This window comes from Protopterus annectens, chromosome 1.part0 (genome assembly GCF_019279795.1).
Source record: "Protopterus annectens isolate FY-2018-M chromosome 1.part0, PAN1.0, whole genome shotgun sequence".
NCBI lineage: Eukaryota > Metazoa > Chordata > Ceratodontiformes > Protopteridae > Protopterus > Protopterus annectens.
This window is the reverse complement of record NC_056725.1, coordinates 1,083,018,521-1,083,034,086: the sequence shown is the minus strand read 5'-3', so window position 1 is coordinate 1,083,034,086 and position 15,566 is coordinate 1,083,018,521. Positions and strand designations below refer to the sequence as shown.

General features: G+C 35.8%; 1 protein-coding gene across 2 annotated transcripts in view; it reads left to right on the top strand.

Moving 5' to 3' along the window:
* The window catches only part of GRIK2 (glutamate ionotropic receptor kainate type subunit 2), a 3,358,677-nt gene extending 3,345,326 nt beyond the window's left edge, over window positions 1–13,351 (top strand). Inside the window, exons 17-18 of one of the 2 annotated variants that reach the window (XM_044064981.1) lie at window positions 4,105–4,207; window positions 11,770–11,910. In XM_044064981.1, the coding sequence (XP_043920916.1) occupies window positions 4,105–4,207; window positions 11,770–11,783 (117 nt within the window). In that variant the 3' untranslated portion in view covers window positions 11,784–11,910. Of the gene's footprint in view, window positions 1–4,104; window positions 4,208–11,769 lie in introns of both variants that reach the window. The other variant, XM_044064973.1, reaches the window with a different exon arrangement.
* The last annotated feature ends 2,215 nt before the right edge of the window (window positions 13,352–15,566 follow it).

The window sequence follows — 15,566 nt, the reverse complement described above, 5'->3', positions numbered from 1 at the left end:
ATCACCTTCAAAACTCAATGTATAGATATGTGTGGACACACAAACACTCTCACACACACACACACACACACACACACACACACACACACACACACACACATATACACATGCACATAGTAATGTGAGAAAATTATGCATACAAAATAAATGCAAATAAATGCAAATGCTCAGTATGAACGTCTTGTAACAACAATGCATTTTAATTTCTGTCCGAAGTGTTAGGTTTTTTATTGATTTTTATAAATTGTCTTCCACTGTTTTATCAGGCAGACTTGCAGTGGTTATTTATTTATCATACTGAACTTTGTTGTTGGTACCTGGTCTGCTTAACTGACACTTGTAACTGTTCTTTAAATTAGTGAAAGGAATTCTCGACTTTTCACATTTACCACATTCATATATTATTGTTGCTGATGTAGGATATCAGAATGATCTAGACGGAGATGTAGTTAGCAGTTGCCTGTTGAAAATTAAGGGATTAATTATAAACTGTTAATGCAAGAAGTTTATTTCTCAGCTAATGTTCCTTCTTTGTGGAGTCTACATGTTCTCCCTGTGTTCATGTGAGTTTTCTCCAGGTACACCTGTTTCCTCTCCCTCAAAAGACATATGCAATAGTTTGATTGGTGACTCTAAATTTTCCTTTGTTGTGTGCGTGTGTCATGGGAAAGAGAGACCTGGTAATCTACTTCTATTCCCACCTTGCCTCATAAACTCCATGGATGGTGGAGGCTAATCGAGGAGTTACTCCTGAAGTCAGGCATGACTTAGCCTGGATGGATGGATAGATTACCTAATTTTGGGGTAAGTTCTCTAAAGGCATTTTATGGTCTGTATATCCCATCACTCTCAAAGTAGTACTAAGTGTATAGTTTTAGAACTCTGAGTACAAGTAAAAGCTGCTGGGAGTACCTTCTTTCCTATATTTACCTTGAAACGAACACATCGAATTTGAAGTTGCTTGTTGTTACCTCTTGTAGTCTCAATAATAAGACTTCTGTGTGAGAGGTTGTTTTGCATTAAGTTTAACTGCAATGATGTTTCTGCCATTAGTAACACTGCTAGCTTTTTTGTGGTTTTTGTCTTCATGGAAAAAGGAATAATCTGGTGAGGTGAATTAATTATCTTGAATGAGGTTTAAGTCATATTTCTATTAAAGTGAGGATATTTGTAATTATTGGCTGGAGTGCAAATAACTTGTACAAGACTTCTAACACAAATACATTCTCTATATCACATCACTTTACTTTAATCCCCTTAACTGGATGTCATTTGAAGATAAACTCAGATACATGCAAATCACCGTAGTGTGTAACTTTTGATTCAAATGAACCTGTCCAGATATTACCAGTAGATGAATGCTATTTAATAATTTCCTAGTTTTCCAGAAGTTATTCTGTGATCTTAAGGCTTTTGTCAGTGCTGGGATAGTGTCTCCTAACTGAAGTAGTAGGTTTGCTTATAAATATTTAATTTTGTTTTTAAATTCGTTGGATTCTTTTGTGTTGTTGATTTATAGTGATGATGTACTTATGTGTATTTAGTAAGGAGTGGAAAAATGTATATTGTTTATGTGGACTAATCAGGTAGCTTGATGTGTTGAGGATTTAGTGAATTAAATGTGATGGTATGCACACTCTAAACTATTAATGTTCTATTAAAACTCTGGTGGTGATAAATTAGATAGCAGTTAAGTATGTACATATTAGGAAACATCACATTTTAGTGCATTTATTTTACCTGTATACCAGAAATGTATCTGTGTATTGTTTCTTTTAAGGTAAGATTTAAATATTGTCTGAAATGGGTGGCTTGGATAGATTTTGTGAGGTGGCAGAAATACTAGTGATAGGGTTGTTAATTTATTTCAGGGTAAGGCTAAGGATTGGTCCTATAAGTTTACTGAGGCAGGAGAAAGTGAAGGATATGGGTTTGGTGTTAGGACCAAAGCTATGTGCTATTGTTAAATAGTCTTAATAGTCTATGAACTTGATATTGAAAAATCATTATGTAAATATTATTTCAAAAGACTATCAGGACACATCGCTTAGTTTTTCTGGAGGCAGTTAACAGTCACTTTAGATTGTGTAAGTGCTACTGCTTCTAGGTAGCGACTACTCTTTGTGGACTTGTGAATGTCTCTGTACTTTTTTTCAATATTCCAGTAAACTACACTAAGCGTTTCTAGGGACAGTGGTCATTAAGCCTTGCCTATGTAAATGTTACCCATCACCAGAGAAGGATAGCTTCTCTGGATATGAGGATGTCCCGGCATTTTAAACGTATTCTTTAAGTCCACACAGCTTTGTTTGGGGCAGTTACCATTCAATCTAGGCTGTGTACATGCTGCCAGTCAGTGATGCAGTATAACTTTTTGGACTTGTGTTTGTTCTTGTACTTTAAATGGTATATAACATAGCAGCAGGCCTCACCACATCCCCACCCCCACTCCCACAGCCGTTGCTCTAAGCTGTGGAAATGATTCTGATTATTGAGGGGAGTACAGCTTACATGGACTTGTGGCTGTCCCTCTACTTTTAAGTATTCTTTGAGACTGTTCCCTTTAGATAGTTGACACCTGCCCTAAGCTATAGAAATCCTGCCAATCACATGAGGAGGGTAATTGCTGTTGGGTAGTGATGATCTCTGTATTTTTATTTATCTTTAATCAAGCTTTTCCTGAGGCATTTGGCAGACACTAAAGGGTGAAAAATTGCTCCTGATCACTGGGAAATCACTGGGGAAGGGTAGAGTCTTTAGACCGTGGCTGTCGAAGTACCTTTAAGCATTATTTAACCTCAATACTTCAAGTGAGTCTGTGTTGTGCTAGTAGGTAGTGGTAGATCCAAGAATGAGTGAATGTATTTTATAATATGAAAACTGTTGATAAATAAATGGAGCATTAGTCAAAATATTCCCGGGGTCTGCAGTATTTTCTTTTGCTTTCTGTTGTTAGTGGTTGGAGTCTATACACAACTCATTCATATAACTACGATTTCTGTTGTAATATGGGGTAATGTAGCATTATTTTACCAGTTTAGTTTGTGCCAGTGTGTGGATTTTACATGCCATCAATGACATTTATAGTACTTTTGGTTACAAATGTACACTGATACTTTTTCTAATAACAATTACAATCTGGTGTAACAGAGAATCAAGCCGTTTTCTCCATACATACATATGTGATTTACTTTCACAATACTGAGTGAAGGTTCGGTGACCACGGGATGTCCAGTTACAGCTGGCTGAATCCCATCTTGCCAAACCATCATTTGAGAGAGTCCTGGTTCAGTGAATGCACAGTGCATTCGTACATATGAGGTTGATCTTGTAACTAGAAATCGCGGTACAGTGGGGATCGAGAAATTTACCATTCTTCCCACTGTAGTGCTATCTCAGAGTTGGAATACATAATTTTCAGGGGGTGTGGGGGGTGCAGCCCCCCATGTGGAGTACAGGGGGGGCTTGCCCCCTTGCAAAATTGCCATGTCAGGTGATGTGCAGTGTCGGACTGCTGTCTACAGATGTCGAGAAAGGTTGAATTTGCAACAGGAAGTGAGTCTGTGACATTCTGACCTTCTCAACATTCTGAGTCTAAGTTTTTAGTCGACATTTAAGGTATGAATTTATTTTGACTGTCGACTATATGATAATAAACCTACACATATACATGCATGCACATTGCCTATTTGGTTAGAGGGATCTAAGCATTTGAAACCTGCATCTGCTAATGCACAGAATTTAAGAATTACAACAAGATTTGTGTATCTACAACCCTTCTTTTAAAATGAGTATTTATATGCTGCAAACAATTCCATACAAATAATTTATGATATCATAGCATCGAACATCTCAGACAATATTTACATGCAAAGGAGACATGTTAACCTAGACACAGTTTAATAGTTATTAATATATTACAGAGTATCCATATGGCCATTTTATATGAGCATGAAAAAATAACAGAGCCATAAATATAAGTGGCAGTGAATCAGAGTCACATATTCATTACTGGGTGCAAACTCCCTGTGCCCTCTTTTCTTCTCTTTTTGTTGTGGTTAAACCTGATTCCACACATTGATGCATCTTTTCTTTTTTTTTCAGCCCCCCGATTCCAACTGCCCTGTGTTGGGTCTCCCAGAGTGTTTCAAGGCTGTGAGTAAAGATTCGGCCTGGGGCACTGTAGTGCAGTCTCTTTTACCCGATGGTAAGGACTCCATTAAGATGGGAGGGTATTGGAGTACATTTTTAACTCCTGTTTGTTGGAATGCCCTTTTTAGAGGGATAAATGGTGTTCTGTCCTAGTATTTCTTTTTTTTTTTTTTCTGGAGTAATCCTGACATAAGTTATCAGTTTGAAAGTGTTTATTTCCTAACTATGTGTTGCATATTCCAAAATGTACAGAATTGGCTCTCTCAGCAGTTTTAAGTAAAGTCATAGTGTCATTACAAAAGTAGTCCAATATTTTCTGCCGAGATGGCTATGTACGTTTAGCTTCTACCATTATATCTAGTCATTAAATAGTTCATGTGCTTCCTTTTTCTGAGCAATCAGCTTCATAAAAAATAATGTTTTCATAGGAAAAGCAAAGACAGAGCCTATGTTAATTCATTTGTGCAACCATTTTGTTCTGTTCTGGTATTTTCCTAGCTATATCTTTTGTATTTCAGACAGATAAGAGAATAACAACAATCTACTACTAAACTGATGAAATATAAACATCAAATATAATTTAAATAGTCAGACTAACAAATATATGTAGTAATTAGTGCAAAACTGAGTATTTTTATTGTACCTGGTTTTTGCAGGGGATCTTATATAATAATACTTCTATTTACAAAATACTCTAATTCAGAGGTTGCAGTACCTCAGAAAGAGAGCGAAAACAATGTGCAGCAAACTCAAGTATTGCTGTTATTCTGAGATGAACGATCTTATATTTAATATATTCAAAATATAATTGTGTTGAACTGAAGCAGAGGTATAGGATGCTTAACTGCTTACAAAAGTAATAATTCTGAATGTTGGTTTATTTTTCCATGTTTCATTTCTATGCACTAATGTTTTCGTTAACATCACAATGGGAAACTAAATTTTACTGTATCATATGTTTCCATGATTGGTTTTACATACATCTAACAGTTTCTTTACATTATATTATTGAATTTTGGTTACTGATTTTGAGTATGTGGGATTGGTCTATAAGATAACCCAATTATTTTGTACATATTCTATACCTTTTAAAGTCTATATATAGAATTTGCTAACATTTTATTATACTGCAGTCTTGCAAACCATAAACCAATTCATTCTACAAATTATATTTACTTAACTGAGGTCACTGACTTGTTTTAAATGTATACACACGGATAGAGTTTTAAATATCACTGCAGTAATGCTTTAAAGATTTTATCCTCAGTTTGTTGTTCTCAGTGACTTCAGAGTCATTGAGTATATCTGCAATATCCTCTAATGTATCTGAGTCAAACAACTCTTTGTTTGCTGTTCTTTTCTCAGTATAATGTTACTTGGTGTATACTCAATTCTGCATCAAACCTATTTTTCTTGTACTTTGCATTAACTTTGCTAAGGGGAACTGTTTTGACTTATGACAGCTATCAAGGAGGATTATTTCGTAAACTGGAGTTGTGTTGAAAAACAAATTATGTGACTGTTCACTTTTGGATGGTTACTGTTCTGTATTATTTTTATCATGCATTTATTTGGACAGAAATTAATTTGCCGCAGATAAATCATATGAAAAATATTAACAAAGTTATCTGTTAGTGCCTGTGTCTAATCACTGACCTCCTAGTGGACTGGAATTTTCTGGTGCTGCTTTATAGTTCTGCAGCCTGTGTGTTTGTAGTTGAACGGAAGTAACATGCATTCCCAAGCATGACTTTCTGTGCATTTAAAAGTATTCATCATTTGTAGCTAGGCCTGTTGCCTGCCCAGAAGCATGTGGTGATCATTAGTAATGCTAGCAGCTTAATTTGAATAGCCATCTCTAAGGTAATCTGTTTAGAAGAGTATGAGATTAAACAGTGGAAGGAAATAAATGTCCTCCTTGTTGATGTGCAAGCAAACTTGTTGATCTTACTTCTAAATTTATACTGAATGATACTAAAGAAAGAATAAAAAGGAAACAAACCACTATATGGCAGGCAGAAACTCAAGAAATGAACACGAGGCATGCTTTTAACCTGGAAATATTGTGCAGTGGATTTTGAAGAGTTATATATAGGAGTACATAAGATATTGCTCTGAACTTGGAGATTAACAACATCTCACATTATTGCCCTCTTTACTGTCTGTCTTGCATACCGCAGACAATGAATGGTTCAGGTGGTTATAGACACAAGACAAAAGCCAAATGGTCAGATAAGTTAGTAGTGGGCTACACACAAACAATACATAAAACAAGTATATTTAGTAGAGCTATTCAATAACATGCTTCCCTTTCAGGAAAAAACAGTTTTCAAAAAAACTGGTTATGTTAGTTCTTCCCAAAGTCCTAAGATATCTAAATCAGTACCACCCAGTACTGAATGACCCACGGTCACTGACATCATCAATGGATGACATGCTTCCACTGAAGGGGTACATAATGACACCACCACATCAAGGGTTGGTCACTTGGTTATCACACTGTCTAAAACTGACATATTTCTAAAATGGTATATCTTATTCTTCAAGTGCTCTCTTTTTGAGATTGCTAATGTACTGTAATTCTGCCTACATAATCTGGCACTTGTATGCCAGGTAGTTTTCGAAGATTTCGGGAGTCAGTATGGCTTCCTTACAGTGACTGAAGGAGAAATAACAGAGGCACAAAAGGGAGAGGTAATGGAAAGAATATAAGCACACATATGACCGATTTATTTTATCCATTAAAGTGCAGTCATGGTCTTGGAGCAATACTAAGGGAATAAGCTGAGACTTCACATACCACATGGCATTATTTATATTATTTCTGAAATTTAGTGTGCTCACTTCCTTCAATTATTTTAACAGATCAAGTATGAATTGTAGAGTTATAATATATCAGATTTGCAGCAGTCATTATTGTGAAATGCACCGTAACTCGACTTCCTAGATTTTCAAGGTTAACCACTGGCAACAATTCTTTGATGACTATTTCGCATCTGCTGATCCTGAACTATTCACCTCCATGGAGATTTTTGCCATATGAAGTCTGCTTTATATATACATCAACTTTTAAAAGCTGCAAAACACTTCATGTTGCTTTTCCATTAAAAAAAAAAAAAAAAAAAGATAGTGAAGCAGTTATCGAATGTATGTATTTTCTGGCCCTTGTGCAACTGGCAACACTTTGTACTTTATGACTTGGTATCCTGTAAAATACTTTATACTTCTAAACTTTTTTTTTTGTTGTTGTTGTAACTGGTGTTACACCAGAGCTGCTAGAGCTACATGCACTAAAAACAATGCAGATCAGGTCTTACTGACCATAAATAAATAGTTATATTTTGTTTTACATGAATTCAAGATTCATCTTGCAAGCAAATTTCTTGATATTTGTGCTTCGTACACATAATAACTTTGTTATGATCAGACGCAATCATAATCTTATATGTTATCCACTGTCATACCACCTCTATAGTTAATATGTCCTGGATCTGAGTCTAATTCGGCCTACATTTTATGAAAAATACAGTTTTTATTTTAATAGTACTATTTCCATTTTTCTCAGTTTGGCAACCGAGCTTCATAATCTTTGCAGGTATTTCTGTTGACTGGAATAAAAAATGCACATCATTTGCAAGGTGACAGACTGTACAAAACTTGTCTTTATGCTGGTCATCTTTACAATTTTTGAGGGCTATATAATTAATTCTTGCAAGGCATTACGTGCAGAAATACATTTTCTGCTAATTCTTTCTCCAATTTTTCATACTTGCTCTTGTTTTTATCTTTCAGTCAACCTCAGTAAGTACAGACAAAACCACAATAAGTCCCATGAGACAATCCAGGGTGGGTAAATATCACAAGGGTAGGTAAACCAGAATGTTCCACATGCCTTTGGACTTCATGTCATCACCTTGTAATAAATTATTTTATATATACTGTGTAGCTGTGAACCTTACAGGAAGGGAAGACACACAGTATATCTTTGTTACTTGTTTAGGTCACTGATACTAAGGCATGGAGATGATATTTTTTAAGATATTTCTATATCTTTGTAAAAAATAAAAAAGTACCAATATCCTCCCAGTGAAGTCAGCTTTGAAACCTTTTGAATGGGCAAGAAGTAAATACTCTGCTTAAGCAATTAAATAGTTCAGTTGCAAATCATATTTCTACAGGTAGTACATAATATTGTAGAAACCATTGTTTGCTATTATGTTTATTTGGTAGCAACTCTGACATCTCCCAAAACGTGGTCATGACTGCTTATGATTGTCCACAGTCCATTCATTTACAATGTTTTTAAATGTCAGTCCATGCAGAGACCAGTAAACATTTATCAACAGCTCCGACAGAGTTATGCCTAGCATACCAGCTCTGTCGTTTCTCTATCACTATATATTTTCTGAAGAAGCACTCTGTATGAAAGCTTAAACTGTTCTTAGATTTTTTTGTAAAAGACCCTTCTTGGTGCTTATAAGGTGACTGTGATTGTTTTGTTGGTTCTGGTATATATATTTATATATCAATATGTCTGTGTATCTTTACCTATCTATCTATTCATCCATCTATCTATCTATCTATCTATCTATCTATCTATCTATCTATCTATCTATCTATCTATCTATCTATCTATCTGTCTATCTATGTGTGTAAGGGGGCCTGTGAGGCTTTAGGTTTCCACATGTTCTACATTTATTAGTTGGAATTCTTGCATCCACTGCCATACTTGGAGACAGTACTTCCTAACATGATCTTAACAGAAAGCTGAAGCAATATCTCAGATAGTAAGCAACTGCAAATAACACACAACTTGTTATAATCATATATACCCATTTCTCATTTATATATCTGGCAGTCTACTTCTGAGTTGTGGCAAGCAACTTAACCTCACTCTGTTATACATGTAACTATTCTTTCTACATCACTGTAAATGACTTGTATTATTTTATTATATTTCTGTTAAATCCTCCATTGTAACATAAAAATGATTATGCTGTTTTTTTAATGTGTGTTTGCTAAAAGAATTGTGGTTAATGCTGTATGTTTAAATTCCCACCACCGTGGTATAGCATCAGATTGGGAACATGTTGTTCAGTGCTTCACACTCATTAAACAAATATGACATAAATAAACTGGAACATACACATACTATATATGTCTTGAATTGATTTATTACCTTTTTCTTACCTGGGAATAGCCAAAGTAGTTCTTAATTTCTGGATCAAGTCATCATAGTGGAAGTAGATTGAGGTTCCAGTGCATTTGTGACTGCAGATAAAGCACTTCTGATGCAAGCAAATACATATATCTTAATGAATTGCCTTTTGTTTCATTGCATTACACTATTTTATATCACATCACCACACCATACTACTCTTCACAATATTTCACTGTACCATATCATAGTGTATTATATATTATACATCCATCTACAACCACTTTTTCCAAAGGTCATTTCAACAGTGCCAATCATCTAGAGCCATTGATCACATTCTGTCAAGAGGACAACAGTGCACAGGGTGAATTTGAGAGCAGAGCTGTATGTCAATGTAGCAGTCCAAGGAAGCATCTAATACTGATTATCTATGTGCTCTTCCCAGAAATGCCAACAGCAATGTCTGAAACGAGGCTTTGTTGATGGATGGTTTGTGAGTGCATAAGTGTGACTGTGTGTGTGTGTGTGTGTGTGTGTGTGTGTGTGTGTGTGTGTGTGTGTGTGTGTGTGTGTGTGTGTGTGTGTGTGTGTGCATTAGTGTGTGTGTGTGTGTGTGTGTGTGTGTGTGTGTGTGTGTGTGTGTGTGTGTGTGTGTGTGATTGCATGTGTGAGCATATTGGCTATTTATTTATTTATTTTTTTGACATTTGTTAACCAGGATAGTGTGACTGAGCAATAGCTCTCTTTCAGCCGAGGCCTTGTGAGAAAAGCTCCATAGCACAAGTCAGTAACCCACAACAGTTAGTATAATACAAAATAAGATACAATAGTACTATATACACGTTGCAAATATAAGCATTATTATGTACATCTATTGTACAAAGATTTTTAGTGTGAACAGAAGTACAGGGAGCAATATAAATGCAACTTTATCAAAATATGTAAATAAAGACATATATAAATAGAGTAAGAACCATAAAAACAATAGGGACACAGAAGAGGCTGTATGTATGTATGTTTTTGTGTGTGCGTGTTTGTGTGTGTGTGTCTGTCTCTGTGTGTGTGTGTGTGTGTGTGTGTGTGTGTGTGTGTGTGTGTGTGTGTGTGTGTGTGTGTGTGTATGTGTTTGTGTGTGTATGTGCTATTATGTGTGCATGTGGGTGAATGTCTGAATCTTTGTATATGTGTGCATATTGCCTCTAGGCATGGATAAAACTGTGTGTGTATGTGATTGTGTGTATGTGATTGTGTGCGTGTGTGTGTGTGTGTGTGTGTGTGTGTATGTGTGTGAGCATCTGTGCCCATGTGTGTGTGTGTGTGTGTGTGTGTGTGTGTGTGTGTGTGTGTGTGTGTGTGTGTGTGTGTGAGTGTCTGAATCTTTGTATATGTGTGTACATTGGCTCTAGCCATGGATAAAATTGTGTGTGCATGTAATTGTGTGTGTATGTGATTGTGTGTGCGTGTGTGATTGTGTGTGTGTATTGCTGGTGTTCCATTGCCAATGAGATTCAGGGCCATACTAATGAGCCTGTAGTGAGGACTTTCTCACAATGGCTGTAACTGTCTCGTACTTACATTTTCTCACTATTGCAATAATACTACTTCCTAAAGTAGGTGATTACCATAAGTTCTATATCCAAGGCTTTTGGTTTAAAGGCATGGTTGTCCAAGCAAAAAATTCAGCTGTGCTAGTTCGATTATATTAGAACTGAGGATGTCTAGCTATGTTTGAGAGTAAATTTAGACTGTGTAGCAAATATATATATATATATATATATATATATATATATATATATATATATATATATACTTTCTCTCTCTCTCTCTCTATATATATATATATATATATATATATATATATATATATATATATATATATTGTACCTCTTAACTGTCCCAATTTAACAAGATGTCCTTGAATTTGATCTTATGTTTGCCCTGTCCTTCATATTTTTTTTTTTGATTTTCTGGTAAATCACTGAAGATTACATTAATGTCACACATTGGAATTTCATGCTTTTTATTTTTCAGAGAATGCATGTTGATGTGAAAACCTGCAGTTCTATTAACTTTTTCAGTGAATTACAGTAATAGGTACCTCCTTTCCCATTATGTTTTTTTTTTTTGCCTGATTCTAGTGCAAATAAGTTGAGAGCTATAATATGTATAGATTTATTATATATGTAGCATTGTCCAGCTTAACTGCAACTCACTGTAAGACAGCATAAAGGAAAAATATATACTTACATATACTTGACTTCTTAAAGTGCAGTTTGAGTCTGAAGTTTGTATGCCTGCATTATATATGAAACATTTTGAAAAGTTTGAAATGAAGTGAATGATAACCACTCATAACAAAACATTGCATTTTTGTACTGCTCTAAACTGTCATAGCTGCTATGGTCATATGATCATAGTAACATAATCACAATGTCTTTCTTTTTTATTTCTTCCCACAGAGGTCCTTCTGTAGTGCCATTGTAGAGGAGTTCAGGATGTCTCTGAAATGTCAGCGACGTCTAAAACATAAACCCCAGGCTCCTGTCATGGTGAAAACAGAAGAGGTCATCAACATGCACGCACTTAACAACAGGAGGTTGCCAGGCAAAGAAACCATGGCATAGAGCTGGGAGGCCAACTACCCCAAGCACAAACTGTCGTCTTTGTTCTGAACAACATTGCAAGAATGTTTCCTGTGGAAATATGCAACCTGTGGAAAATAAAATGAGTTACCTCATGCCGCTGTGTCTAATAACTTGAGACTATCTGGTTTGAACAATTGTGATGGTCAGACTCAAACCACAACCATTTTGGACAAGTCAAGTCATGCGGATTTACAGTGTGTATCATGGGTTTTACTGTCCTTCCAAATGAATGTTTTTTTGTGCATTTGTGGCTGATTTGCAATGCAGTCTCCAAGGCAAAATATGTCCCCATTGCAGATCAAGTGTTAGTGACTGAAAAATAAACAGTTCATGGGGTAAACAATGCAGAAATATTAAACCCATAAAATGTATAATTCGCAGAATGTACCAGCAAACTGCAGCTGGTTAACTATGGTCAAATTCATGAAATCATTACCTGGCAGGTTGTCTGAATGGACTGACAAGAAGGATACACCCTACGCAGAATATTCAGATTCGTAACTGTGAGACCAAAATGTACCCACTCTATGTTTTTCACCTGTATTGAAAAGTTTTTGTAGACAGATTACCACCCATTGCAATACAATGTTGAGTCTTAATTACTGTAACAGTATTATGGTATCTGCATCACATGAACTAAACATCATGCTGTTTTAAAACAAGAATGTGGGTAACCAGTGCTAAACAGTCTATCTGAATAAATGGCCTGGCTGATGGTTGCAAATAGAATAAGAACATTAAAACTTTGTGAGTCACAAAATTTGACCCAAAGAGTTTTCTGCCTTGCATCTACTGCTACTTCATACTATATGAGTAGTTTACCCCTTGCCTAATAGTCTGTACTATATGACTGTGAAACGGGATTGTTCACCATCAAAAACCTAATGTCAGATTTTTTTCAACAGACTGCATTCACCAATATACAGTCACAAAATTAAAAAAAAAATATCAATCCATGAGCAGTTTTTCAAGAAAAGTTCAGGTTTATTTGTGGAAATACAACATTTCTATAAAAATAGTTTTTGTATGGAAATTTTTGTAATAATTTTTATCAATAATAAAACAAACATAAATTTCCTACAGGGGTGTAATGCCAAGCATAAGTGGTAGTGCGTGAGCACCACCAACGTTTGGTGAAAATTATTTTTATCGTGTATGGGGAATCTTAACAGAGACATATTTTCAAGTTCGATTATATAAAGCCAGTTGCACTACCGACACTGCTTACATTGTACACCCCTGATTTCCACTACACTGATAATAAATCATGCCAACCAATTGTGTGAAAATGGTAAATGACACAGACTCTTGAACACATTGTGATAACAATTGAAGTGCACACAGTTTGCTGTTTGAATTCAATGCACAAATTAAAAAATAAAAAGATTACACCTCAGCTTAAACTTGCCTTGCAATTATTTTAATATGCTAATCAGTGATTGACTTTCTTGCTTAAAATCTCATTGCTGTTATTAGGTTTTGCATTAGTAAACTTGTTTAAAATTGATTTCTATATTATATGGTATTCAAGGTTTGTCTAATAACTTATTCTTGTTTCTATTGAGAGAGAGAGGCAGAGAAAATGCAATCATCATAAAAATACTGAAACATACACGGTCGCAAGTGTCTTTCTCCATATTATGTTTTTTTGCATGTGCTGTAAAAAGTAAACTGGCATTTTATGGCTTTCTTCTGCTTTTCTGTCAGTCTTGCTGGATTCTTGTCTGTCTTTCTGTCAGTCTGCATAGCCAATAGCAGCTGAAATGCTTTTGTTCTATATCAGATATGGGAAGTTGTCTGGTACAGAAGCTTTAATGTACAGTTCTTAAAAAAAAACAAAAAAAACTTCACTGTAAGAAATCAAAGTGATCATTATGTCGTGTCAGAATCTACTCCTAGATCAACATTAGCATAGTATATTCACTTGCATTCGGATGTAGCAACCTCTTAACAGATTGGTAGAGCAAGAAGACTATTGATCCACATGGATGAAAAGTTATAGGGAGTTTAAAGGTTTCTTCTAAAAACTAATACATTTTAAGTACCCTTTTTGTTTTGTTCCAGTGGATAGTGATAATCATAGTTTTGAAAACAGGACATTGTAATCAAATTCCATCAACCCATGGTTTTGCATCATGGTTTGCACAACATAGAGGTTTATGATCGTGTCTCCAAACATAACCATCGTATGTGTTTGAGATAAGGATGCCAAGAAATTCACTTTGAGAGTGAAGCTTGGCAAATGAGCATCTATTTCAATGCCAAACATATGTATTGCAAGACATATCTTTCGCTGACAGACACAGTTTAATCTGGGTAAGTATCTTTATGTTGGCAGAATTCTTCATGAGCAAAGACAAATTTAACTTCAAGGTAGAAATAGCTTGATGATTTATGGTCTGCTCTGCTTTGTGGCTAGGGAATTCAATTCCTCTCCCAATTGCTGTAGTCAGAAGCTGTATGACTCTCTTTCTGTCAGGTAGTATGTCATTCATTAGACTACTTCACCACCGCTAACTGTACAGATCATCCTAGATTCCTCAGTCCAGTACTAAGATTCCCAGCTGGCAGTATGGCGTTACTAGCATGCACTCACATGCATTGCACTGGTTTCAGTACATAACCTTTCACTGAGCAAACAAAAAAATCTGCTTTACTTTATATTAGGTTTGCTGTGTTGCCATACTCTCCTTTCTCAAATGTTTCACGTCATGTTCTAGTCAGTCTAAATCTATATATAGCCTCCCAATATCACCTGCATACACAGACACAAGATATGGTCCATGACAATTGTGAAGTGACCAGACTTGTAACATGCAGTCCTGTTCATAATGACTTGTACCCACCCATTGGCATACCATACCATACTGTGATCAGACTTCTTGGATCACATCCTTTCCTCATTGGCTGTGATGCATTCCCAGTCAGTATGCCCCCAGACTTATGCACAATTGCACTTCTCATAGGTTCATAGGTTTTTAGGTCGGTGGGTAAGTACTAACCTAGCGGACATTGTGAGCAATTTTAAGCCTAGCCAGTTCAACTTTTATGCTAGAAATTGTCTATCCCATTTATTTATAGATTGGCCTTGCTCATGCCATGGTCGATAATTATATATTACCCCTAATGAGAATAACTGGGATCATTCCATAGGTAACGAGGGAATCCATGCATAGGATAAAGCATGTAGTAGTACAGGGAGCAGTCCCGAGGTAAGTTTTCTATTTCCCATCTGTAAATCTAGGTTATGCTTGAAAATGGACATGGATTAGCTTTGTTTTTTTGGAATGGGTAGTCTGTTCCATAGTAGCAGTATGTGCTGCAAAATATACCAGTCCCTCCAAACTGGTCTGTTGGTGTTGCAGAAAAGGTTTCAATCTCTACACCAAGTACTTCTAATGTCATTTGACTTATTGATGTGCAGTTAATCCATTAGTATTGGGTCAGAGGATGCCTTGTATGCCAGAAACAGGTCAGCTCTTAGCAGTCTGTAGGATATTGAATATAATGAAAGGGCTTTACATGTTTAGGCCTTGTACCCTTTTAGTAAGGTAATTCTGTGGGCATTCCAACTGTTGTATGCATCTGGACAGATAGAGGCCAAAGGGGCA